Raw genomic sequence first — 27,353 nt, forward strand, 5'->3', positions numbered from 1 at the left:
CTTGAGACGCATCATTTCAGGAAAGGAGCGCTGATATTCCACGCCGGTGAGTAAACCCCGCAGCATCCTCACTGGGATTTATGAGGCTAATGATAAAGGCATGGCACAGTGTGTGTGTGTGCGCGCGTGTGTGTGAGGCTGACTGAGGTACCAGTGCGCAGGATGTGGCAGAATGATGAAACACTTCACATGGATGACATGAAGGCTGGGCGGGAGAGCGCACATTAATTTATGCGCATTCCTCAGAGAACAAATTGTGCCCGTGTGGAACAACGAGCCACATGGCACCGCGTTGACTTGCTGGGTTATTTTTATTTATTTTTTATTTTTATCTTTTATTCCATCCGCGTTTTTCTCATAAACTCCCGGCCTTTTTTCACTCATTACTCCTGAGTCATGTGCAGACAGAAAAAAAAGCCTTTATGTCTCAGTGCGCTCAGTCATCCTCAGCCTGAACCCTCATTTTCGTACAATAACCGCGATGCCATTTCCCATCACAGCCTCCATAATAGCTGCAGTGAAGGTTACTCAGCATCAGCGGTCCTTTTGGCTGCTGTGTTGCCTTCACTGGATTATGAAACGGCGGCCTTTGCCTCACACAAACCAGGCTAATCTGGGGGCGGTAAAGGAAATCTATTAATCACTTAATCTCCTGGTTGGTGAAAGGCGGGAGGCATGCTGTATTTCTGCAGCGTGGCCGCGTCGCATTTTTTTTTTTTCGCGCCGGTGATGTGTTTTTTATGAAAATGTTTAAGGTTAAACACGCTTAAAAGGCAAAAGCAATACGCCCCAGGATGCAGAAATGAAAAAGACAATCACGTTGCGCACGTTAACGCGCCTTTGGGTGGACGGTGTCCACACCCTTGAATCTTTCCCATCCTACTTGTACTAAAACCCAGAGACTAAATGGTAATAAATAAAACGATGATTGCGTCTTTTACGCACAGACATTTAGAGGAATACGACCCTGTTTCCTCGACCCTTTGGTTAAGAAAGCGGCTCGTATTCGTACCATTATTTTGGAAGTTGATATCGATTCATATGAGAGGGTCTTCCCCATCCGTGAGCAGGGCAGAAAAGGTATGTTTGGGTTCGTATGCAAATGGACTCCTCCCTTCAATTATTCAGGAGGCTGGAAACGTGATCGTCTCTATACCTCGACCTGTCGCTGTCCCAGTCACAACCAGCCGAATGTCACAGCAGTGACTGCCAGCAAGATGATCCTCATTCATGGGTCCTGCTGCCCCTGCCAGCCATGTGACCTCCATGTGAGAAATCCTCTGGATAAAGCAATAATTCTCTGTATGGACTTAAGATGGTGCGAATAAGCAGGGGTGGAAAGTTGTGAAGTATTTTCTGTGAATGGGAGTGTGATGTGTGCGGCTGAAATCTGTTCTGGTGGTTCAGTGACTGTTTCGTTCCTTCATTTGTTTTGTGTAAAAGATTCATTTCCATGTGCAAAAAGTCCGTCTTAGCTTCATTTGTGAGCAGGTTTTGCTTAAGCAAAGTTCAATCGGGGTAAAACGAGTCAGACACAGAGCTACACCGATGACTCGGCTCTCAGCAGCAACTCATCAATGACAGATCAGGACACAACCTGTCACTGTCATTGGCTGTTTACTCACTGCAGTCTTTCCTCCTTTTCCCACAGACATTTGGTGATAATGAAGAAATAAATCACCTCATTCTCACTCAATCCTCCACAAACTGTTTCAGACCTAACGGGCCCTTGAACCCAAAGAAAACCTTCCATCTTTGCACAGTCAAAGTTCAAACAGTGACTTTTCACCGACACCGGCTCTGCCCTTCCAGCCCGCCAGCCAAAAAGACATTCCACCCCTCGCCCTTGTTTGCTTTATCAAATGCCCAAAAACAGCAAGGCCGTCAAGAGAGAGCTTGACGACGATGTCACAGAGTCTGTCAAAGACCTGCTTTCCAACGAGGACGCCTGTGACGATTCCTTCAAGAAGAGCTCGCTGATCGTCAACAACCATGAGGGGGAAGGGAAAGAGTGCGACGTGGAGGAAGGGGGCTCGGACGGCGAGGAGGAGGAACGCCCGGCCTGGAACAGCAAGCTCCAGTACATCCTGGCCCAGGTGGGCTTCTCTGTAGGCCTGGGCAATGTCTGGAGATTCCCCTACCTGTGTCAGAAGAACGGAGGGGGTGAGTTACTCGCTTGAAGCTTCACTGTGGGAAAGCACATGCACAGTGGGAGGGGGCAGAAATGATGAAGAAATGTTTGGTAACAGTATTTACTAATACGAAAAGTGAACTACATGAATATACAACGAAATCTGTCTAATCTATTTTGGATTTTCTTTACAAATGCACATCACCAGGATTCAGCTGTGTATATGAGCTAAGCTACAAGAATTCTGGGTATTGCAACATGGCTGTTATTCTCACAGTTTTGGTTCATAATATCATGAAGAAGCTGTGAAAACATTTTTTCATTGCTGCTATCTGCTAACAAACACAAGTATTAAGACGATAAGACGACAGAGTTTGCAAAACTTAAAAGTGAGTGCACAATAATGGCTTGTTGCAGAGGAAAACTGTGCATGTGCACAGTTTTCCTCTGCAACTACGGCAAGAAGAGCAGGTCAAAATTACACCAGGAAGTTTGACATTTTAGCAGGAACAGTTTGAGTTTTAAATTCAGCATTCGCCTTTGTTTTCTCCTCCAAATAAGTCTGACTATCACAGAGATTTGCGACAACTTGTTTGGGCGTCTTCTGCTTTTCAGCAATATTTCCACATTGTCAGATCTCAATGTTGTCCCCAACAGAAATGACAGCCCCCCCAAAAAAGGACCATGAACTTTAGAATGAACCTGCAGCAACCCAACAAGCGTTTCCATTCTGTGACATGCAGACAGTCGATTAGCGGAGCACAACATGTTGGAATATGACTTTAAGGAATCAGGATCTGACGGAGCTCAGAGAAAAGTCTGAAAAAAGTGCAAAGAAGGCAGCCATATTTGTAGTTTCTGAGACGCACATTCAAAAAAAATGATGGTGTGATTCACTTCTATGGTTTTGTAGAGGAAGCCTGAGTGCATTTAACTCCATTAACCACACAGAAACATAGGTGGAATTGGATTTCCATACTCTCAGATACCAGAAGTTTTATAGTATAGTCTTCCTCTTTTTACTTCTTTCAGTTCTGAAAACAGCTTGTATGTGGGTCACAAGGTGACCGTGGAGCTTTTATTATGCCGCTGTATTTATACTGCCATGTGTTAAGGAATAAAAAGAAAGATCAACTGAACTAAAACTCAAAATGCATCATCAGCTTACAGCAGGAAAAAGACTCATCATGACTTGAGCTGAAATGCAGATCTCAGATCAGGTGTTTGGTGTGCAGTGTGTCAAAACCAGACTGCTGCGTGACCTTCAGGATCGATATGAGTCATGTGACCACCCGTGTCTCTGGCGGTGTGTGCGACATTTCACCAACAAACACTACACCTCAGAACACCTCTGTCACCACGCATTCAACCTCGCTGCAATCAGACCACATTTCCCACAATGCCCTGACAGGAGCGCGTGCACTGCTTGTCCCCACAGAGTGTTATGACGAGGACTCGCTGCAGGGGTTGTACTCTAATGTGTGTGTGTCCTGGGAAGGTGACAAGGTGTTGCACTTCCCACCTGGAGATTACGCGAAGCCACTAACTGAAGAAAGCTGATTAAATGAAACCGACTGGGGCAGGTTGTCAGACAGGATAGAAGCTCTTAATCCAAGTCGTGTTTATTTGAATAGCCTATCATCCCCTGCGCCTGCGGGCAGGGCTGACAACTGCTGGTCAGTTGGTCGATCGGTTGGTCGATACGCGCCCGCCCGACCAAATTCCCATTGTTCAGACAATCGCTGGTCTTACTTTCATAAAGAGAACAGCATTTGTTAATCCACTGGATTAAGACGCAGCTCCACTCACGAACTGGAGCAGTTCCAGTGTTCCCAGCAGTCCTCTTCGCCTGTCTATGACACAGTAGCCTTCAGCGTTGAAAGGCTATTACTCGTGACATGTAACCAATCAGACAGTGCTGTGGGCGGGACATTGAGCGAAGCCACAGTGGTGGCTACGGGCAGAGAGAGTCAGGTGCATCAGAGCCAAAGTAGCACATTGTTTCATTGATTTATCAGCAATTGTGCAATAACATTATTTCCTTCTGTCGACCAGCCGTTACTTTGGCTGACTCGCGCCCTGCCTTTACTGAACCACAGCTGCAATGGTTCCTGTTACAGTGGAACTCCCCAAAAAGACAAGGAGAGGTCCCCAAAATACCCTCCACATGTAAGGAAAACAAAGGAACGTCGGTAAGGAACGTGAAAGAGGAAGTCCCTCAGTCTTTGAGCGGCCACATGTGGGACAGAGGTAGTATTTATAATCTGGCATCTCTTGACTTTTCCTTCTTGCGAAACATGTTATTGTTGTAGTTTAACTGCAGGTTTAGGAACAGCCATCGTATGTGGTTTTCAGCAGGGCTGCACTACAATAAGGCTTGACTTTCAGTGGTATCGTGATAATATGATCAATAACTTGATTCACTGCAATGAACATCAGTTGGATCTTTTAAAAAGTGAACTGGCATGGATTTGGCATCATGTGACATACATACATATGTATAGTATTGTGAAATATTAGCTTTGTAATACTGATCTCCAACCATATCGGCCAGGCCTGGTGTGCAGCAGCGAACATGAAGCTGCCTTTGTTTATACATTAGTTGTCCTTATTGTGTGTAATGAATGTGTGTGTGAAACTAGTCTGTTGAAGGGAAAAGTTCAATAAGAAGTGTGCGTACGTGTGTGCGTGCGTGTGTGCGCACACCCATGCAGTGCACCCAAACATGCTCTTACAAGTGTGTTTTTGTACAGAATTTGCATAAGAGCCATCTGTTAGTATCTGGTCGTGTGTGTTCGTGTGTGTGTGTGTGTGTGTGTGTGTAGGGGGGTGCAGCTCAAATCACGACCGCTCTGTGTACCCTGTCATCTTTTCAGGTCTGTTTTAAACAGCTCTGGCCACCCTGCTGTGTTCAAATAATTAGATTAAAATGGGGCAGGTCTGTGTGTGTGTGTGTGTGTGTGTGTGTGTGTGTGTGTGTGTGTTTGTGTACTTTATCTGCCTCTTTTATCCACCCACACCAGGAACCTATACGTGCATCACGTGCTGCGTTCATACACGTGTACGTACAGCGTTGCCTTTCATCTACTTACATAAACTTGCTTTGATGTGTGTGTGGAGTACAGAGGGGCCTTTTGTTCTCCGGGCGCTGCAGTGGATCCAATGATTATTTTCACTGTCGATTAATCTGTCGATTATTTTCTCCATTAACCGCTCCGTCTGTAAAAGATCAGAAAGTCATAAAAAAAATGTCAATTTAAATCAAACTTTAAAGTGGCATCATATTCAAAATGATGGTTTTTGTCCGATGTTCACAGATCTTCACATTTCAGAAGCACAAATGGACAGCAACTTAAAAAAATGACCAAAACAATCACTTATGAAAGTAGTTGCTGATTGATTTTCTGTTGGTCAGATAATTGATCAATAAACTAACTGTTTATGGATTATGGCTGGAGTTTGAAGTACTAAGTATCTCAAATCGTTAAGTAGCACGAGATTCAATCATTTAACAGGGTTTACGGCTCTCACTGGCGCCATCATCAGGTCAAATGTTTTACTTTAATGCATAAAAAGCTGGTGATGTATTCCCATCATCCTCCGCTGTACTTGTGGTTTAGTGCAATCTACCAATTATTAGCAAGCTAACTCGCTAAGCTGAGATTAACATCATGCTAAACTTCAGCACGCCATTATTGTCATTGTGAGCATGTTAGCATGAAGACATTAGCATTTAGCTTAAAGCAGTCTCACAGAGCTGCTCGCACGGTTCTAGATGCTTCTTTAAACTTGTGTTTACACCTTTTGTGGCCTGAGTGTAATTTTTCTCTGGTGTTACATTAGAGCAGAACTAACACCTGCAGTCACATGCTGAAGAGGTGTGAATCTTCAACCCGGCCCCTTACAGAGTTTGTTCCAACCAATGGCAGCGTGTGCTTTGTCATTTTTAATACACAAGTGTTGGCTGCCAGTGCCTGAGCTTGCATCTGGGAATCAACCCAGAAAGCGGTTGCAAAATCTGTTCAGAACCAGAGATAGTGTAGCTCGATTACAAAAACCTCTGGGCGTCATCCTGTGGTTTGTTTCTCCTCATTCCATCAGAAGTAAACTCACCCAGCACACAAGGTTGTGTTGACGTGGTGAATCATTCCTCGTCGCTCGTAATACAAACTATCCACGCCCTGAACGCTGCGCATGTGGCACTGCAGAAAACACGGAAATGTGAGTCGTGTGAACGATGCCTCGACTGGATAAACCAGCTGTTCCATGCAATGCAAGTGAGATTATTTTAAGGAAAGATGAAATGCACTCTTATCAGGCTGTTTGCTTTCTCAAAGTGCCATCAAAGTGTCCCGGAGCGACTGTCGAGGGTTTTAAAAGACAATAGAAACCAGAGGGGTGTTTGATGCCGACTGATGTCAAAGCCTCCTCCCAGAACGACGTGTACTCAGTGAACCAGAATTAGATGTTTTAATATTAGAAACCAGTTAGTGTACTGTACATACAAAAACACACATGCTTAAAACAACACGCACGCGCACTTACTTCCTGTCTGTGACCACTTCCATCGTAGTCAAACCTGGGAGGGACAGCAGGACTCAGGAAAGGATGTGAATGAACGTCCTGCCACATGAAACAATAAACTGTGTTGAAACAGGGATGAATCTAATCTTAAAAACAATACACCCATGGCGGAAGTTTTGACGCTGTCATTAATGACTCGTCTGGCCTGTGAGAGGAAGAAAAAACGCTCGTAAAAAGGGGATTTTCAGACTCTGGTTTTTGAAGCGAGGCGTCACTGCCGCTGGGCCAAAAGTATGACCTCAAAAAGTGTGTTTTCAAGAACAGGTTGCCTGGTTTTTCCGTCAGCGCCCATGCAGTTTTGAAATGACGTAATTCCAAGCACACAGAGTTGCTTTCATATCACGTGAGGAAGGAAAACGTTCATACCTTTCATTCCTCCCAGTGGAAAATAAAAGCCACATTATTTAAAAATCTGTGCCACTGAACACATCTAACCAGCAGCCAGTTTTAGGTTCTTTTCAAGCATCATGTGCCCGGCAGTCCTCCTGCTCACGAGTACTCTGACTGTCACAAGAGATGCGCCCCCCCTGTACTTTATCGCACCGCACTGTTACAGCCTGTTTTAATGTTAGTCATTCACCCCGAAACCTTAATTCTAGAGAAGAATGCCGTCTTTCAGGGCCTCAGAGTAATCCCACTGTAATTTAGGTAATTGTAGACTTCACTATCTTTCCTGGTTTCCAGAATTATCTGATTGCACCACACACCGTGGGGGACGTATTAGGTGGAGACACACAGATGCAGCTCAGCAGATGTGTGTGTTGTAATTTGCGCGTGTGTGTGTGTGTGTGTGTGTTTGGGAGATAATGAGACAGATCGCGTTAAAGAGGCTGCTGTGTGTATTTATGTGCTTTCAGGCGAAATGTGTCACCATCAGGGGGACAGTAGGTACAGTTAAAGTTTAGGAGGCTGCAGTGTTCGTGACAAGCTGTGTGGTGCCACGTGCTCACAGGCGGCTCTCAGGAACTGAAATGGTGTCACCTCTCAGTTATCTGATGCCACAGTTTCCCTTCGTTTAACTTGCTGTCTGTGCTGTTTTGACTGACAGGAGCGTACCTGGTGCCCTATCTCATCCTGCTGATACTGATTGGCATCCCGCTGTTCTTCCTGGAGCTCGCCGTGGGACAGCGGATCCGCAGGGGCAGCATCGGGGTGTGGAACTACATCAGCCCTCGACTGGGGGGCATCGGCTTCGCCAGCTGTGTGGTGAGTCTGACGCTGAGGCCAACATCAACTCTTTCATCACTTTCATCGTGGCTTTAAGCACCTTTGATGGTTTGATATGTCACGTTAAAGCAAAGCACTTTATAGCATCTCTGGGAGACAGGAAGTGATGTAATTTATGTTTCCAGCATTAGCAGCAATACCTGTGTGCACATTGGTCATTCATGGATGCTTAAATGAGGCAGTTTCCTCTTGTTGTAAGTGGAAAATCAGCTGCATATTTGCAGATTGATGCCTTTAGAGCTGGTTTTGCGTCTCTTCCCTGTTCTTGGTTTTCGTGTGTGTGACGTTAACTCGCCTCTCTTGCCCGTAGGTGTGCTTCTTCGTGGCTCTCTACTACAATGTCATCATCAGCTGGAGCCTTTTTTATTTCTCCCAGTCCTTCCAGCAGCCTCTGCCATGGCACGAGTGTCCCCTCGTCAAGAACAAGACCAGTACATGTAAGACACAATCAGACATATTAAGACCAGAATCCTTGGCACTGTCTAACTCTTAACTCGCTTTAGAAGACTTGGAGGCTTTCATAGTGCTGGTTCTAATAAAGGCTGAGCTGTAACTTCTACCTTTTTGTCCATAGATGTGGTGCCGGAGTGCGAGAAGAGCTCGGCCACCACCTACTACTGGTACCGCGAGGCCCTGAACATCTCCGACAGCATCTCCGAGGGTGGAGGCCTCAACTGGAAGATGACCCTGTGCCTGCTGGCGGCCTGGTCTATGGTTTGCCTCGCCATGATCAAGGGCATCCAGTCTTCTGGGAAGGTAAGAAGGATTAGGCTCTCAGTTTGCACTTTGTGTTTCCTCTGTAGTTTCTGCAGCGCTTGTTCTTGTCCCACTTCAGGCTCACACCAGCTATAATTTTTTGGGTAAAGAGGAGGCAGTTCGTGAAAGCAAGAGAGGATGAGAACAGAGGAAATGGCTTAGTACAGCTGCTCTGCAATCCCAGCAGCTTGGCCTATATAACTACTCAAATATAACATTTATACGCTGGAAACTGGGGAGCAGTGACAGAAACAAAAGGCCACTTCTTGCCAAGTGTTTTGGAAAATCCTCTCACACATACTTAGCTCACTTTAAGGCAGAGGCTTGCAGAGTGCAGACTGTATTGATGCCTGGCCTAAAGACACAGCTAAGTGATGACCGTAATGTGACTTGACAAATTTTTCTAATGATTCAGTGTCAGATATGACCCTGAGAGCTCATGTGATCTCGCGTGGGATTTCTGGATAAGCTTATTTTATCTTAGTGTAGCAAAGCTGACAGTAGCGTGACTAGCATCCGGAAGGATTAGCCCACTGGCTAAAGGTTGGCGTTTGCTTGCAAACTCACCCCCGCTCCTCTCTTTCTACAGGTGATCTTTATCATTCCACACTTTCTCATATCATATGACAAGCATTAGCCAGTGTATTTCCAAGGTCACAGTCAAGCTTGCACTAATTGGAAAAATGCTCACGCTTTCTAATCTTCCCAGAGTAAGCTTTGATGGGAGAGTCATTTGATTTTGGTATTATCCTTGCTTGTGATGCCAGGCCTGGGCTGGGTTAAAACAAAGCGCGGGGTCAGAGTTAATACAGTATATTTCAGAGATCACATTTTTTGTCCGCAACACAGGACGGTCTTGTGGAATTTGAATGAACTTAACTCAGTGAAATGAGTCTTTGTAACTGTGCCAAAATCATGGAGAATTAACATCCAGCTCTGCGGCGCCGTTGGGCATTTAGCCTCATTTTAGTTTGTGTTTGCAGTACGTTCACAGTACGGTTCAGGCTCAGCTGCAAACATCAGCTGCAACTGTTGAAAAGCTCCAACAAACTTACTGTATGCAACATGCCCATTAGTGCACAAAATTAGTGACTAGCTGGTGAAAAAAGTGGAGCATCTAGCAGCTAAAGACCCACATTTATCTCAGGAGTTGGTGGAGACCAAACCAGAGTTCAAAAGCAAGTAACTTGATCTTTATTTATCCAGTTTCAAGAAATATGCAGCAGTTGGTTGCTAGCATAACGTTAGCCGTAACAGTTTTTAAGCCAGTGAAATGTGGTGTCAAAGGAAACGTTTAACTACGAAGCCAATGGTGGAAGCACAAATCTCAAGGAAAAGTGACCAAATCAGCAAAACCTGAGCAAGCTAGCAAAATCAGGCAGGCAAAACGCTCTGCTTCTCAAACGCACCCGCTGAGGTTTGCAGCTGCATGGAGGGAGAAACATGGCTTACATCAGCTAAATGGGTTTTCCCACGTTGTCTCTAGACCAAGTCTTATCCCGACAGGTGTCTGCTGTCTGCTTGGCTCCGCTGAGCCCTCGTCTTCTGCGCTGCATTCACCACAAAAGCCACAGACAAAACAAGATGGATGCCCTCAGCAGCAGAGGTGCTTTAATCTTGGCCTGTGCTACAATGGTTTTGCAGCTTTAGACAGTTTCATTTCCCCTGTCTGCCACGTGCTGCTGCTGGCTGGCGAGAAGTATCGCTGATAACCACAATCATTGTCACAATCACTGATACAACTGCCGCTCTATCCGAGGGGTGAGCACAAAGGATGTTCAAGTCCCTCCTCTGATGTCATGAAAACTAGTTGCTGAAATAAAAATGTAGATATTGGGTTGTTGTGAAAAAGAAAAAAACCTGCAGCCAACAGCCAAGCTACTGATTAATTGTGCAGCTTGAGCCAGATGGTCTTCCACCAACTACCTGATGTGTCTGGATGGCGTTTGGAGTTGGTCAGAGTAGAAATGGGCATGAACTCTCCCTCGAAGGGGCCAGTCTGAAGTGTCTTTGAAGTTTGATCAGCGCTGCGCGATACAAAAGAATATTAATGCCCTCTCCACCCATGTTCACAAAGGCCTTTTCCAAGAAATATCCCTACAGCGATCTGCATTTGTGTGTGTGTGTGTGTGTGTGTGTGTGTGTGTGTGTGTGTGTGTGTGTGTGTCTGTGTGTCTGTGTGTGGGTGGGTGGGCGTGAAAGGGATCAGACCATTTTGGTTACCATGGTTATACGCGCTCTTTTGGCTTGGCGTGATTGTCAAGAGTGTGGCCAAAAAGAGAGGGGGGAGAGGAGGCGAGGTGGCTTGTCGTGGATTTGGTAAAATAATGCTGAAATTCATTGAAAGTATTTGAGTTAAACCATCTTAAGTAACCAATTATATGCAAACTGGTAAATTATGTAGTGTTACTTTATAATGACATGTTTTGTATGAAGAAGCTAAACAATTAAATATGTGTGTGTCATCATGGGAAAACTTTTTGCATCAGTTCATGGAGATAACAGCGCTGTTCTCAGAACATGACCTTTGCAAGAAGCACATGCTATCTGGCATGACACATAATCTTTAACAATGGAAGTCCCCCTTTGATAGGACGTAAGACTGAGGTTACAAATGAGCAGATATCTGCTTATCACACAAAATAGCAGCCTGTTTGGATTCGCGCTGACCAAGGCCACGACTGTGTTCTTAAACAAGAGCGAAACGCTGAGAGGTTTAATCAGAAAAGGGCCGACGAGAGCTGCAGCTGAGGAAAGTGAAAAACTGAGCACAGAAATGGATCACAATTCTAACCTTTCACTTTATATTTAGGGGCACGTGTTAGCTTTAAGTTACATGCAGGGTTCAGCTCCTTGAAAAAAGATGCATTCCCAAGCTGCAAAACCAACTTTGTATTTGTGCTGTCGTCCAGAAACCAAGTTTTATAATATTTGTGTCAACTCTGTGGTCAGTGCACAACAGCAGGCAGAGCGTGTTTAGTTTTCAAAAACTGTAAATGACCCGAGAAGAAAGCCAGGGGACGAACGCTCCCCCTCAGACCAGACGTTACACTATCCTCTTCAGAGCAACATATGGACCACCATGTAGGAGACTCAGTGTCTCTGAATCACTAGCTGTGCTCATGACTCAACCCCAAACCATCTCCTAGTGCCTGCGCCCACACCCCACGGGCACTCCCGTAAGCTGATGTGTCACAATGCAGCGTCTGAGTCAGGCCTCTCACTCCTTATACCGCCTCATTTATACAGAGAAGGAGAAAAGAGACCAGAGGCCCTCTGTCTAATTAGCACGATGATTGGACAAAGGGTCTCGGCAGCGACCAGCTCCGGCCCGGACCCCTGCCGGTATTGGCTACACAACTTTCATGGTGCATTAAGTTATCGTCTTTGTCAAAGATACACAAAAGAAAAGTTTAAAATGTGTAATGAAATGTCAGCAGCTTGATGTTACTGTCATGATCAACACTGCGTGTAGATAACCAGGCAGTAAGATCACACACACACTCATGTATTCTCAAACAGGAAATGAGCATAGCCAAGATTAAAAGCTTCTCAGTAATCTCGAAACCCATCAGACGTCTGTACTAGACTGGGTTAAAGATAACGTCGTGATTGTTATAAACACTTTTTGCCTCTAATTTCTGTTCCGCTCGTGAGTCCTTTGTTCCTGACAGCTTCACGTCTTCTAAGACTCAGTGTTTCAAACTCAGGGGAGGGACAAGACGTTATGAAATACACTGAGTGGCTTTACTGAAGTTTGCTGATGTTCTCTTGGCTCACAGGTGATGTACTTCAGCTCCCTGTTTCCCTACGTTGTGCTGATCTGCTTCCTGGTTCGGGCTCTGCTCCTGAAGGGCTCCGTGGACGGAATTCGACACATGTTCACACCCAAGGTAACGTATGTTTTCAGCCAGCGTTCCTCTGACCTGAAGGACAATTACAGAGCCAGGATGCTGGCAAATGAAGTCACTTACTGTCTGTAACACATGACAAAGACACACATCTTTGCTTGAGAAATGACTAAAAGGATGAAGTGGTAGTGCCATGAATTTCCTGTGGTTCGGTTGACTGAGCACCATTTGAGAGAAACACTTCTGTTATTTGTCATTCTTCATGTCCCCTGCTGAATATATGCAGTGCACATCGAGGCTTCCTGTATCATCAAGCAGCCGCTGTTAAATTGAATCTGCTCACTGCTTAAAAAAAGGTGTCTCAACTCAAAAATTGCATCTGCGCTGTGATAGGCCAGCTCCTCAGCAGCAACGGGCCAATGGCTCCTCGGGCTGTGGATTCATGTCACCATGGAAACAGGAGGCTTTATGTAACCAGCCGCTCGCAGCGGAGGCGCGTCCACAGCGGCGTCTGTCTGTCTGTCTGTCTGTCTGCTCAGTCTCGTCCGCTGACATCTTTCCACTTCAAACGAGACGCTCGGCCGCCATCTTCTTTGTACCTGCAGACATCAAAGTGCGTTCTGCTCAGTTTGAAACACGTGGAAAGCGTCCAGATGCCAGCTGTCCTCTGGCAAGATGGCACACTGAGAGTCTGCAAAGAACAAACACAGAAACGTTCAAAAACACTACTCATAATAATAATCATAATAGGTAGGAGTTAATGGATCAATATGCATCTGTAAATCAACTTAGCAGATGTACATTTTTCAGCTTTCAGCTTTAACTTTATTGTCCCAAAACAAATGCTTCCTGCAGCCAGGTGAAGCACAGAACTCACACATACCTGCTGCATGATGAAATGTATAAAGCAAATAACAAAAATATGTAAAACATATCCCAACAAGCTCAAATAAAACATCAATGGCAGCATAACATCAAGCCATCATCACGCGACTGAAATTTGTTGCTCAGTAGCCAGCCATGATTTACTGACTGTATTATTAACTGTATTTACAACCGTACATCATGCATGGGGCTGCAGATGTGTTGCAGACTTAAAATTGTAATATCAGAAAAAGGACTGAACGAATAAAATGTATTACGTAACCGCTGCATTCAGGTGCATTTCGCTGCTTAGACTTAGTTTATGTTTGTAATTATCTTCTGCATACAAGATAAAAAAAACATTATCACCCTTCGTGACTTCAGGGGCAGCATAAATTCAGGATTTCCTTGTTCACTTTATCATATTGGGTCATGCAGTGTGGCATTTTCTTACTTTAAAGAAATGTTGGTTTCACTTATTTGCAGGTTTCTGTTGCTGTTTTCACCCTTGAAGCTCACACCTGTACATGAAAACAAATGTAATCCCTTAGTGATGATGACCCTAAACGTAGACTGTGTTACCAAACTAAGCCGAACCTGCCTGTGTTGTGTCTTCAGCTGGAGATCATGTTGGAGGCCAAGGTGTGGCGAGAGGCGGCCACACAGGTCTTCTTCGCCCTGGGCCTCGGCTTTGGCGGCGTCATCGCCTTCTCCAGCTACAACAAGCGGGACAACAACTGCCACTTCGATGCCGTCTTGGTGTCTCTCATCAATTTCTTCACCTCCGTGCTGGCCACCCTGGTGGTGTTTGCAGTGCTGGGCTTCAAAGCCAACATAATGAACGGCAAATGTATCGCACTGTGAGTACGAGCTCCTCCACACATTTAGATGTTTAATGACTAGCTTGTTTGGCTAGCTAGCTGCAGCTGCTAGTGACAGCTGGCAGTTCAGGGTTCAGTCAGTAAAATCGATCAATCTGGCTGAAATCAAGGACCGATTGTTCAAAAAATTACTGAATATGTCTGTCTTGTGGTAAATCCGCCACCGTTGTTGTAGCTAAACTTCACATGTACGGTGCGACAAAGTAAAGACTGACATGCTTAGCGAACAGTGAATTTCTTGACCAAGAATCCTGATGTTTAACTATAAATAACTTCTTGCTTTTTTAGGAACATAAACAAGATTGTGGCATTGCTGGGGAATGGCATTGAAGAAAGCCTGATCCCCCACCACATTAACCTCACTCAGGCTAGTCAGGTCAGTGCAGAGGACTACCATCAGATGATAGACATCATCAAAGGGGTGAAGGAGGACGAGTACCAGAAACTGGGGCTGGAATCCTGCAGCATTGAGGACGAGCTCAATAAGGTACATGCAGAAACAAAAAAACGTTGGATGAGAAGATTGATACCGCTCTCATATCTTCACTCTAAATATGAGGCCACCGCTAGCAGCTGCTAGCTTAGTCTGACTGTTAGCACAAAGGGTGGAAACTGGGGGAAACGGCTAAGCTAACCAGTGGTAGCTTCATTTATTTACTGTAGAGTCTTTCAAGTGGTATCAAGCTTTGTGGATAACTCTCAGAAAAAAGAGTTAATGGTATTTTCCAAAATGTTGAACTATTCCTTTTAAGGATTATGGCTGCTGAACTGCTCAGAGGGATTTAATGTGAAACAGATGAGAGTGTTGTTTTCATTATATGTAGAAAACAGGGAAATTAGCCATAAAGGCCACCTCAACAGGGGTGAAATAAAGGCTCTTCCTCCTCTCTCCCCTAACAGGCGGTTCAAGGCACAGGCTTGGCCTTCATTGCCTTCACAGAGGCCATGACCCACTTCCCAGCCTCGCCCTTCTGGTCCGTCATGTTCTTTCTCATGCTGGTTAATCTTGGCCTGGGCAGCATGTTCGGCACCATCGAGGGCATCCTCACTCCGCTGATAGACACCTTCAAAGTCCGCAAGGAATTTCTAACAGGTTAGAGACACTCTCCTTTGACTCATGCAAGGATCAGATGAATAATCAAATTCTTTCTAAAATGGTGACTGAAGCACTTTTTGTGTCCAAGCCTGGAATTTCTTTGTGCGTTCTGAAAAGGGACTGTGAACCTATGGATATATGGATGCAGTAATAGTAGGATATCTTGTAAAATCTTGCAGATGCAGGATTGCAAAAAGATCGTAATGTTATGTTATAATGCTGGTGCAAAGTCTTAAACCTGCAGACAAAGAAAAAGAATTAAAGTCCCAAAAATTGAGCTTTTCCCACATAGAGAGGAGCAGAAGGAAAGAAATTAACACCAGTACAACAGGTTTGATTAATGATATTCGTGACTGTGTGGCTGCTGCACACCACAGTGAACAGATGTGGGCCATCCCGCTGGCCGTTTGACTCCAGCAGCTTTAAATGGGTCCCGCTCTACTTAAACACACTCCATTTTAGCTCAGTTTATCTCCACTCCTCTTGTTTGAAATTGGGTGTTAGTGATAATAAATCAAGGCACAGTACACAGACTGTATGTGCTAGTCATGAAGATGTATAGACTTCCATTTAAAACATCTTTATATCGCTGAAAGCTTAAAGACTTCAGAGCGCCGACAGTCCCTCCTTAGCGAACATAACAGTAACAACCTGCTCCTCTCCTGCAGTGGGATGCTGCGCGTTGGCCTTCTCCATTGGCCTCCTGTTTGTTCAGCGCTCAGGGAACTACTTCGTGGCCATGTTTGACGATTACTCGGCCACTTTGCCTCTGCTCATAGTGGTCGTACTGGAGAATGTGGCAATTGCTTGGGTCTACGGGATCGATAAGTAAGTACACAACGTCATCATCTGCATATTGTCGTAACTTCAATTGCTCATCACTTATGTAGATTATGCCTCACACGTGTGCAGAATCTAAACTTTTTAATGGCTATTTAAGTTTTAAATTTGAATGAAGTGATTCAAAAGGAGCCATGAAAGCACCGTATATGAGCACATCAAGGCCATAAAGGCCATCAGGTTTATGAGGCATAAATATGAAGCTATTGTGAATTCTTTACCTCAAACATCTGATCTCACCTCCTGCTGCGCCGCCCCCCCCCTCCTTGCCGCCACTCTCTCAGATTCTTTGAAGACCTGAAGGACATGCTGGGCTTTACGCCGTACCGTTTCTACTACTACATGTGGAAGTACATCACGCCCATCCTGCTGCTGATCCTCCTGTGCAGCAGCTTAGTCCAGCTGACCATGACGCCGCCCAGCTACAGTGCCTGGATACAGGAAGAGGTGAGTAAACGTCTCCGGCTCGTTTCTCCAGGGAGCGGGGATCAATGGGGGTGGGGGAAGTTCCCCCACTTCTTAAAAAACCTGGAACAAGTTAAAAGCAAATTAAAGGGTTCAAAGTAAATGAGGCAGTAGCTAAGAACGGGGGGGAAAGGCAAAGTTTTCACTGATAAACACATGTTCAGGCGTCTTTTAACCCTCAGACAATCAACAGGATGTGCAGTCTGCCACAGAGACATTCAAGCACCTGTTTGATCACGTCAAGAGAAAATCAGTCATTTTAAAAGCTGCAGTGAGCGGAGCAAAGGCCAAATAGGACAAAGTCAGTGAGGCTTAGCTCAACAAAACAGTGAATAAGGGTCACCTGCAGCCAAGCTAAGCCTCAGATGGATTTACCTTACCTGACTGTACAGAATGACATCGCTCTTCTTGAAGGGCAGACTCTTCATGCATTCATGTACATTCCTGAAATGGAGTGGTGATGGCAGAGCTGCAGCGAACAATCATTTTCATCGTTATTAAAAATATTTTTGATTGATAAATGAATCCATCTGTAAAACGGAACAGTCTACAACCAAAGATATTCACTTCATGATGATATACAAAAAAGCAGCAAGCGTTCACATTTGAGCAGCTGAAACTGGTGAATGTTTGGCTTTTTTCCCCAACGAATGCATTTTCATCAGTAAAAAATAATAATATCAGCATTTGGGCACAGTTGTTCTGTAATTTTATAACAGGGGCCTGAAATAGAGGTGCCATGTGACACAGAAAATGACATATATTTAATGAGAGTGGCTGTTGTTTACGCCGTCATCTGCTGAATAAGTTGATCATGAGATGAGGTGTCACGTTCTGGGTGGATTTCCGCCTCTGCTGAGCAGTTTTTTGAGGAAAAAACTTCCACAGGGCCACACTTCCTGTCATCTAAGCTCTAATTCCTCTGCACTAAATTAACACTTCCACCAACTTGCTGTTTTTCTCCCGTCTGTCTTCCAGGCCAAGGAGCAGAACGTGCGCTTCCCCACGTGGGGTATCGTAGTCTGCATCTCTCTGGTGGTGATGGCCATCATGCCGATGCCCGTGGTCTTTGGCCTGCGCTACTTCAACATCATCGACGAGAACACCAGTGGCCTTTCCACCGTCTCCTACAAAAAGGGCCGCATCATCAAGGAGAGCGCCCGGCCGGAGGAGGACGACGACACCAGCCTGATCCAAGGCAAGACGCCCAGCGAGGCGCCCTCGCCGATGCCCGGCAACAGCATCTACCGCAAGCAGAGCGGCGGCGGCGGCCCCGATGCGGACACCGCGCCCAACGGCCGTTACGGTATCGGCTACTTGATGGCCGACATGCCGGACATGCCCGAGTCGGACTTATAGACTGACTGTATAGTAAGCCCCACCCGGCCATACCGGCTGGCCGCTCCTCCCCTCCACCCCTCTGCGTGCGTTTAGTTGGCTGTATCATTCATGTATATTTCACTTGTTCTGTATATTCTTTGTAGATATTGTAGCTGCTCTCTTATTTGTCGTCTCTGAACCTTATACGACTGTCTACCTTCAAAAAAAAAAAAAAAGGTGTGGGAATATATGTCATCCTTGTTAACACATTCGCTGCGTCCCAACCTCATCTCTGGCTCCAGCTCGCTCCGCCCTTAGCTTCCTCCTCCTTGCAGATGCCGCAGGAGAGAAAAGGTGTAAGCAATAAGGTGGACGCTCCACCCGGCCTACTTGAACAGGGATCTGCAAGGAGGAGTCTGTGAGGGAGGGGTTCGGGGGTCAGGAGGTCACGTTGGGGCTGCACCCGTGTCTATGGGCAGTGTAAATCCAGCCAGCTTCGAGTCCTGCTGAAAACAGTGTGTACATTATGACCCCTAACCGCTGGCCAAGCAGTACTGAGATTAGTAGCAGTGTGGCCGCTCCGGGCGGCGAAACGACGCGAGACCAAACTGATTGTTCTTGGTGAAAGTTCAGGTCGACCCAGTTCAAAGAGCATGGCCTTTGACAACCACTCCCATGATTGTTTGAGTCAGTGTGCCTAAGTAATTTATATTTGTTTATAGAATACATGATGGACGTTGTATATTTAAGGTATTCTGTAAATATAATATAAATATTATAAATATATTTATCTTGATAGTTTGGATATCAGAACACCATGTTTTTAAGGTTCAGAATTACTTCAAATCCTTAACTCTTGTGTCTTTGTTTTTTTACTAATGTGCTCTCAATGTTTGTGAGGACTGAGTCCTCCTTGTAAATAACTTTTCCATGAAATGGCTTCAAATGCGATGTCTTTTTTTCCCCTCGTCAAGATTAAAGACTGAAAATGGTCCATACCCTGAAACGAATGTCTGTCATTTGTTCCTCTTTGAATTTCCCTGGATTATTTCCTCCGGAATAAAAAAATATCCGAATAGAAGTAATGGAAATACCACAAAATCTAATGCACCGATATCAAACCATCAAGTACTCTGTGTAAATAAGTGTACTAAAAAACCTTTCGTAAATAACATTCTGAAGACAAAGTGAACAAAGAGCCTTCACAGTACATAAAACAGTATTTACTCACTTGTGTTTGACACCATCACAAACTTCAGGTACATAAAAACTGCATCTGAGCACCCTGCGCTCTGGTCATGGAGGTGGAGTGACGGAGCTCACAGGTAAACACACACAGACGTGAGAATAAATAATGAAAAATACATGTTTAGAGGCTTTTTTCCTTTGGCTTTCTTTCCAGTTTTTTTTTAAAATCATACTTCAGGTAAACAAACATCTCTAGCATATGAGGAGCAGGAGGTCTTCCTGAACACCTGAACATCCGGCATTAGACCGTCCCTTTTAGAAAAACGTTTCTCCACACAAAAAACAAAGATTGTCTTAATCTGGTAAAACATCAGCATCATCACTGAAGACATGTCTTCATTTCTTGGATCTAATTCTTTTGATTGACTCGCCGCAGCGTGCTTCCCCTCGCTCGTCTCCCTGGAGGTCAGTGCACTGGAAAGTATGTATGGCTGTCAGAAAGTGAGGTAAAACTTCCACTTCAACGTGTCCTGCTGACACATGGAGCCACTGGAGCGTTGATCCCTTTTCGACAAATAATCTGTAAAAAAGAATTAAAACAAGTGGTCCCGTCATTACTGCCACCGCCCCGACCAGTCATTACTGCTGCTGCTGGGTGGGCTGGGCAGTCTGTTGGAAATAATTCTGGTAATATTATGGATATTTGCGGATATTGATATGCGCTACAATGTGGTAAACGTGCACCATCACACACAGAATAGTCAAAATGACGTCCAGCATTGCACTGTTATGCACAAACTCCCTCTATTAACCAGTTTTAAATAACTAACTTTGTCAGCTTGTATGCATGGCTTCCTCAAAATCATTGACTTTGACGAGAGAAACCTGTATAATGTTAATATGGTAAGTTCTTATTGCAGCACGACCACGCTAAAAGGAGATTAATGATAATGTTGCTGAACTGCACTGCTTGCATGGCCGGGAGACGAGCTGCGAGTGAAGCTGAGGAGGAACAAAGAGATGAAGTGTAAGAGGAAGACGAGGTGAGGCGAGTTATTATGTAACCTCTCCAAGCGATCTAACAGGAGCTGAGAGGAGCCGAGGGGTCAGTTTGTTCCTGGAGAGGAGCGACACCTTCGCCATCAAAGTGACGAGCAGCGACGTCTGTGGGAGGATCATAGAGGCGCTGCTGCCTGTAACGGGCCTATAATATTCCCACGCTGCTGTATATACACCTGCAGACCAAGCTGGGGGGGCGCGCATGGATGTGTGATCGGGGGCTTCTGTTATTAAGACGACTGCAGCTACTACGTCTACGTCTGCCTTCATTTCTGGTTATACAACTGCTACTACTGCGTCTGTCAGGCCCTTAAATTAAAGTTTACGCCATAAAATTCATCAAAACTGCAGCTTTTAACAGCAAGTCTACGCCTGTGCAGCGTTACCATGTAAAGAATAAAATAAATGCATTGAGCTCAAATGAATGAAGAAGCTGTTAAGGAATAAACCACATACATACAGACGTGTGGGCTCAGTCAGGATGGAGCTGCTCTCTCATTTTGGCCGCGATCTGCTCTCTCTTCTCGCAGTGTCTGTTCAGGTCTTTGACCTCCATCGGCAGCGTGCTGTTCCACACCATCAGCGCCGACTCCTCGTCTGAGAGCAGCGACAAACTCACACTTCAGAGAAACTCACGCAGCGAGGCAACTGCTTCAGAAAGCAACAAACAAACAACGAACCGTCGCACTCACCAAACTGATTCTTGTCTTGGGGGACTCTCCGGCCCAAAACCAGAACCACGTTGGTCCAGTTTAGTGTTTCTGCTCATGAGGAGAAAACAGATTTGTAATTACAAAGAGCATTCAAACATGAGAATAACGACAAAGAGCAGAGAGAGAGAGACGTGATGGCGCAGAAAGTGTGAGCGGCGCGCTGTGTTGTTTCACACATTTGTTCACAAGACAACAGATCGCGATGAAAGAAGACAAAAGACACGCCAGCTGCCGTATTACGAGTTTGTTTCACTGACTGAGCTTCATTCCACTTTGTTTTTATTCATTTTCCTGCCCCTTAAGTGTTTGTGCTGCAGCATCATGCACGTCCCTAAGCAGCTCTGAGCTCAAGGATTTAAAGAAAAGCGTCTGATTCTTCCTATAAACCCAGAAGAAAATCTAAATGAGACATGACCAATGCTATTGTGTCTGATTCTCAGGCCCAAATGTCGTGTGATTTAGAAGTTTCATCGTGAAAACTGACTGTAGGTGTGCAAGAAGCCTCTTTTCCACCTGAGCTGTTATTATCACCATCTCTTATAAGACATGAACACTGACACTAATCAGGTCAATCATGTGGGTAAAGACTGTATTCGTTAGCAAAGATCCCTCTGTATTAATATGTTATATAATTGGTGTCAGTGTGGACTTCTTTCCCGAAGAGGGAGCTGTTAGAAAATCACTTTTCCTCATTAATATGCAAATTTAGGCGACATGGTGCTCCAAAATCCGACAGTGTGGGGTGTCTGTGGTGTACTGTAGGAATGAGGTTTCTGTCACAGTAAAAGGACGCAGGTTTGTGTCATGACAAGAACACACACACACACACACACACACACACACACCACAGAGATCTGCACCTGTGGCGCCATGCTGCCGTGACATAAAAACACGACTAAATAAATAAATAAAAGCTGAGCGCCCACCTATGAGTGCGGAGGCGATGCAGCGGATGGAGTCGCAGTGGGGGCCGATGACCTGCAGCGTGTGGTGTTTGGAGAGCTCCAGCAGCAGCAGGTGGCCCCCTCTGGTGCCGATCCACAGAGTCGTGGCGCTCTGCACCAGCAGGGCCTTCACTCTGGCCCAGGAGGGAGCCGCGTCGGCGGGCTGCTCCGCCTCGCTGCCCCGCCTGCCTCTGCAGCCGGAGTCACGTCTGCAGGGAGAGGAGCCACAGATGTTATGTCATATGAAAAACAGCCAAATCTCCAAAATGTGGGACGCTGTTCAGACTGTGGCAGCAAACACTGTATTTAAGATTTCAAACTCTTACACGCTCGGACGTTCTGAATATGAAAACAATAAAACACTATTAGATACAGCAACATGACGGATACTGAAGTGAGCTTCAACTGCGGAACATACTGGAAGAAGTATAACAGTAACTGCTCCACTACAACTCTTGCATCCAAAGTCTTACTTAAGTACAGAAGTATTAGCAGCACAATGTATTTAAAGCCTGAAAAGTACCCATTAGGAAGCAGAATGACCCTCTTCAGAGTGACATCATTGGATTAGCATTGTGTATGCATTACCGTGTGGGCAGCATTTTATGCCAGAACTGGTCAAAATTACACTAATCTTAATCTACAACAGTCTTTAATTCATCTGTAATGCCTCATAGTTTATAAACTGAGCATGTATTTTGGATTTAACACCTTGATGTTGATCTTCAAAGTAACTGATTAGAGCTGTCAGATAAATGAAATGAATAGTACGATATTTGCCTCTGAGATGTAGTGGAGAAGAAGTAGTAACTCAAAATTCAGCAGATCAGAGGCACTGAGTACTGATAAAAAGTGTGTGTGTGTGTGTGTGTGTGTGTGTGTGTGTGTGTGCGTACCTGATGATCTGAGCGCAGTCGATGCGGTCCACCATCCTCTCGCTCCTCTTGTCCCAAACCTCGACGGTCGGTGCGCCGGCTTTGCTCAGGTAGACGTATTTATCCACAACCATCCGAGACACACACGCTTCACCACCCAACGACCGCTGCTGCCTGAGAGGTGCACACACACACACACACACACACACACACACACACACACACACACACACAAACATCAAACTGTGCTGTTGTAGCAGTGACATTCTTTGAACACTTTCCCTCATTTAGTCAAACATGCAGGAATCATTCAGATTTACGATGGACAACATTTGTGAATCTTTGTGTCCTTCAGCTCAACACACATCGACGCTTTGAGCTGCTTTGAACCAAAAAGCTTCTCTCTCATTCCCCTCCATCACTCACTGGATGATGAGGTTGGGTCTCGTGTCGATGGCCCTGCAGACGTCGTAGTCGGCGGTGAGGGAGAGGATCTTGGTCCCGCAGCCGGCCCACACACACCTGCTGTCCAGCGAATGCACCGACTGGCCCAGACATACGACGGGCGTGTTGACGTTTCCCACAGTGACGGCTTTGACCGGCTGCCCGCCCTCCTGCTGGACGGAGGAGAACCGGGAGAAAATCAAGATCCAGTCTGGACCTCATGAGCAAACAGAGATATTTGATCTAATATTTACCTTCAGCACAGAGTCCTCAAAAACAGTGAGACCTCCATTTGCCGTCCCAACCAGCAAGTAGTTCTTCCTTTGACTGAAAAGAACAGAGAAGCATCGGAGAGTCAGACTTTGATTTACATTCAGCAGGATTATCTTGTTTTACATGCGCGCAGCACTGTTCCTTTAAGTAAGTCTACTTGCCGTTTGTGTGCACTAATATACAAATATGATGTAGTACTTTATGTAATAAAACATCACAGTCTGTTTACATAAAGTAATATATGAGGACACTATGATAAAGAGAGCACCACCAGCTTTTGGAGACACTCACGTGCGATGAGGGTGTACGTGGAAGTACAGCGAGGTGACGGCGTCCCTGACGCTCTGCAGGCGGTGCCAAGTCGACGTGTCCTGAGTGCTGATGACCAATAAGGAGCCAGCCTGGGTGCCTGCCACCAGCCAATCACAGGCCTCGTTTGGGATTTGGACTGTCACAAGACACAAGACGGGACTGGTGTCGATCTCCTGCAGGAGCAAGAGAGCCGAGCGAGAGGTGTGAGGTGCGCCTGAGTCGAGCAGACTGGTCGGACTGGAAAAAGTTTTGGCTGTCTTTGGATTCATGTCACTGTGGGCATGGCGACAAGCCTGCTGGCAGCTCATCCAGCGTCTCTGTACAGGTGGTTTTCAACAAACACCAGGACTGAACAAAGCTTCAGCACCAGTGATCCGACTGGGAAACACTCAACATCTTCAAATGATGATATACCAGTGAGACCAGTAAGCCTGGAATGGTTGGTGCTTATTCACACATTTTAAAAACATTCTGCATTTCTATTAAAATCCAGATTTTCAACGTAAAATGTGTTACAGAGTGACAGCAAGTCTGTTATGAAACAGGTCAGATTGGTCATGAACTGTAATGCAAATACATAAGTGACGACAGACGCACTGTTTTGTCTGATATCATCACATTCACAGAACCTCACACCTGGCCTGGTTTTAAGTATTCAGTCACAATGAGCATGTTTGAGGTATTTCACATGTGGAAGTTATTTCATTCACACTGAATTCCACACAGAGGAATGAGCGTGTCATCACCCGACACTTCCTCGTACTCAGAGCAGAACACAGCGAACTCAAACTGACAAACAGCAGTCCGCACTGATGTTCAAATGAAGACCAGAGGAGGTGAAAATGAACATCCTGAGCTTAACAGCGCTGTTGGTACCTGCGTCGTGACCGTGCTGGTGTCCAGGTCCACGGCTGTGATGGAGCCCAGTCTCTGGGTGCTGCTGCCGCCGCCCAGCCAGGCTCTGTGGCCGTTGGAGGGGCCGTCGCCGCTGCCGGAGCTCACGGTGAAGCACTCTGCGTTGAAGACCCGCGGAACCACCAGCTCCCTCATCAGGCACAACATGGCCGCTGAATTCAGCCTATCAAACACCTGCACACACAAATACTGCTCTGAAAGAGCTCTGAAATAATTACATCCTGCAATTTCCTCAGTAAAAACAAAAGCAGCAGACTCGTCTGAACACATCAGCTCAGTCTTCAGGTCCTGACCTGAGCGGAGGTGGGTCGAGCCTGAGGGCTCTCCCTCAGACAGTCCTTCATCAGCGCCTGGAAGCCCGGCCAAGGGGAGCAACCGTAGTGTTTTACCGGATCTGTGTGCAAGACAGTGAACACACCGCCTGACTTTACCCTTCACATCTGAATGAATGTATGAGAAATAACAACACATCGTATCTGTGGCAGAACTGCAGATAGAAATTCAAGTAAACCAAAACCATCAAAGGAGAGAATGTGTGTATTTTGTGCTTTAATAAACGAGACTTAACTATCTAGCCAGCTCGAATAAAGAGTGTCATTAACTTGTTAACACAGCAGAAAGCAGAACAATCATTTCAATTAGAAGCAGTTAACAATTCTATGTAATTAATGAGTTTTTGTCCTCTTGTATTTATGATTAATCCAGAATCCAGTTTGTTATTTCCTGAATGTGATGTATTAAAGTGCTTCGTCACATTTACAGGCCCAGTGTGGAGGATTTAGTGGCATCTAGTGGTGAACTTTCAGATTGCAACCGACTGAACAGCCCTCGCCTCGCCCTCCTCTACGGAGGCCACTAAAAGCATGAGATGCTTTCTGGAGCCAGTGTGAGGTTTGTCGGCTCTGGGCAAAACAAAATGATGAATATTAGACTGCATTTCTGCCAACAGATCCTCCTGAATCCTGCACACTGGATCTTCAAAACAGGAGTAAATAAAACAAGTGTGATCTCATGCTCATCCTGCTAAATCTGTTCACACTCACAATAAAGGGGTAGAGGCTAACGTCAGTTCAGGCTGACATCAGCTCTTATATATTATTATCATTATTATTACCTGGCAGTTTTCCCTGCACTGCAACCTCATCAAACTCGCTGGGGAACTTCATGCCGTCAGAGATGCGCTCACCACAGGTCAGCAGGTCGTAGAGCAGCAGGCCGAATGAGAACACGTCAGCCTGCTGGTTATAGATGACGTTACCTCGCGCAACCTCTGGTGCTCGGAAACCTGCCGGATAGACGGTGATCAATTTCAAAACGCTACGAGCGGCTCTAAAACTAATGAGCACGTAGATGGATCGAGGAGGCGTCTGACCTGGCGTGCCCTCGGAGCTCCTCACTCCCATGCTGCAGCAGTACTGAGCGATGCCGTAGTCGGTAATCTTGGCGATGATCTCAGAATCGGTCTTCAGGTTGAACAGAAGGACGTTGTGAGGCTTCAGATCCCGATAGATGATCATGGCTGAGTGCAGGTACCTGATCACAGACGAAGCAGTTCAGATTGTCACAGCATCGTTTCTAAATGTTCATTTTGAACATCTGTTTGGTGCTAAATATGACGACAAAGTCATAATGCTAATGCTACTTTTGAAGAATGACACATCAAAATTACACTGTAATGCATCAGATTGTGATTGAACTCCACTTTTATCACATGTGTCAGTAATCCCCAAACTCTGTGAGGAAACGATCAACTAACTTTGAGCTGCTTCCATTTATTCTGAAGGAAAATAAAGGAAAGTAACTCCGTCATCCTGAACTCTCTACCTGAGCCCGTCGGCCACCTGCAGGGCGATTCTGTGCTGCAGCTTTCGGTTGAGGCTGCCGTTCTCGTGCTCAAACAGCGAGTCCAGCGAGCCCCGCAGAGCCAGCTCCATCACCAGGACCTGAGGAGCAGAGCCGGCGGCCAGGAGGCCCACCAGGCTGGGGTGACGGAGGCGACCCAGCACCACCAGCTCCTGGAGAGACACAGGAAGTGAAGGAAAGGAAAGACGGTGGCAGGAAAGTGTAGTTTAACGCTGATATTTCAGTGTCTGTGAGTCCGGGACACAGTACCTGTCTGAGCAGTCTGTAGATGTAAAGCTCAGATGCATGCTTGTTGAATATTTTCACAGCTACTTCTTCATTTTTGTAGACACCTCGATACACCGTCCCAAAGCCACCGTCCCCTGTGAGCAAAATATACAAATATAATCACTGCATGTTTGATTTAATGACACAGTTTTTTGAATAAGAAGTCACAACTGAAAGGCAAAAACAGGAAACAATGGAGATTTTATAGGATTAATATTAAAACAAACTGAGGATTACCCAGTCGGTTCTCTTTGGACATGTCTACATCCAGCTCTTTGCTGTCCAGTATCGTCCCTGCAGGCTGGTCAATCAGCACCAAGTCCGGAGCGATCTGAGAGACGGGAAGCGTGCAGCGGGGGTCGTCCGGGTTCACCAGCAGAAAATCTAAAATCAATAATATCGTCACCAACACAACAGACGTGAGACAACTGGAAACCAAGCACGTGGAATGATTAGAGAGAGGTGCTTCTGAATGCATTAACTGT

The 27,353-nt window shown here is 45.7% G+C and overlaps 2 protein-coding genes across 6 annotated transcripts in view; one reads left to right on the plus strand and one right to left on the minus strand.

Annotated features, from left to right (window-relative positions):
* Positions 1-1,862: 1,862 nt before the first annotated feature.
* Positions 1,863-19,021, plus strand: slc6a15 (solute carrier family 6 member 15). The gene is made up of 11 exons (XM_076732116.1): positions 1,863-2,163; positions 7,764-7,921; positions 8,253-8,379; positions 8,517-8,698; positions 12,481-12,591; positions 14,032-14,273; positions 14,583-14,781; positions 15,195-15,387; positions 16,059-16,218; positions 16,515-16,677; positions 17,674-19,021. The coding sequence occupies exons 1-11, from the start codon at positions 1,863-1,865 to the stop codon at positions 18,052-18,054; spliced, it is 2,217 nt and encodes a 738-aa protein (XP_076588231.1). The 3' UTR covers positions 18,055-19,021.
* The window catches only part of lrrk2 (leucine-rich repeat kinase 2), a 29,212-nt gene continuing 18,965 nt past the window's right edge, over positions 17,107-27,353 (minus strand). For 2 of the 5 annotated variants that reach the window (XM_076732114.1, XM_076732112.1), the window contains exons 38-52: positions 27,106-27,252; positions 26,851-26,963; positions 26,563-26,753; positions 26,111-26,271; positions 25,853-26,023; positions 25,032-25,132; positions 24,700-24,912; positions 23,803-23,996; positions 23,493-23,565; positions 23,221-23,411; positions 22,816-22,968; positions 21,902-22,128; positions 20,955-21,023; positions 20,719-20,859; positions 19,211-19,783 (exon numbers count right to left, since the gene is read on the minus strand). In XM_076732114.1, coding sequence (XP_076588229.1) covers positions 20,735-20,859; positions 20,955-21,023; positions 21,902-22,128; positions 22,816-22,968; positions 23,221-23,411; positions 23,493-23,565; positions 23,803-23,996; positions 24,700-24,912; positions 25,032-25,132; positions 25,853-26,023; positions 26,111-26,271; positions 26,563-26,753; positions 26,851-26,963; positions 27,106-27,252 — 2,129 coding nt within the window. In that variant the 3' untranslated portion in view covers positions 19,211-19,783; positions 20,719-20,734. Of the gene's footprint in view, positions 17,140-19,210; positions 19,784-20,718; positions 20,860-20,954; positions 21,024-21,901; positions 22,129-22,815; positions 22,969-23,220; positions 23,412-23,492; positions 23,566-23,802; positions 23,997-24,699; positions 24,913-25,031; positions 25,133-25,852; positions 26,024-26,110; positions 26,272-26,562; positions 26,754-26,850; positions 26,964-27,105; positions 27,253-27,353 lie in introns of those variants that run through there. The other 3 variants (XR_013077229.1, XM_076732115.1, XM_076732113.1) reach the window with 3 other exon arrangements.

The sequence above is a fragment of the Chaetodon auriga genome, chromosome 6 (assembly GCF_051107435.1).
Source record: "Chaetodon auriga isolate fChaAug3 chromosome 6, fChaAug3.hap1, whole genome shotgun sequence".
Classification (NCBI taxonomy): domain Eukaryota; kingdom Metazoa; phylum Chordata; class Actinopteri; order Chaetodontiformes; family Chaetodontidae; genus Chaetodon; species Chaetodon auriga.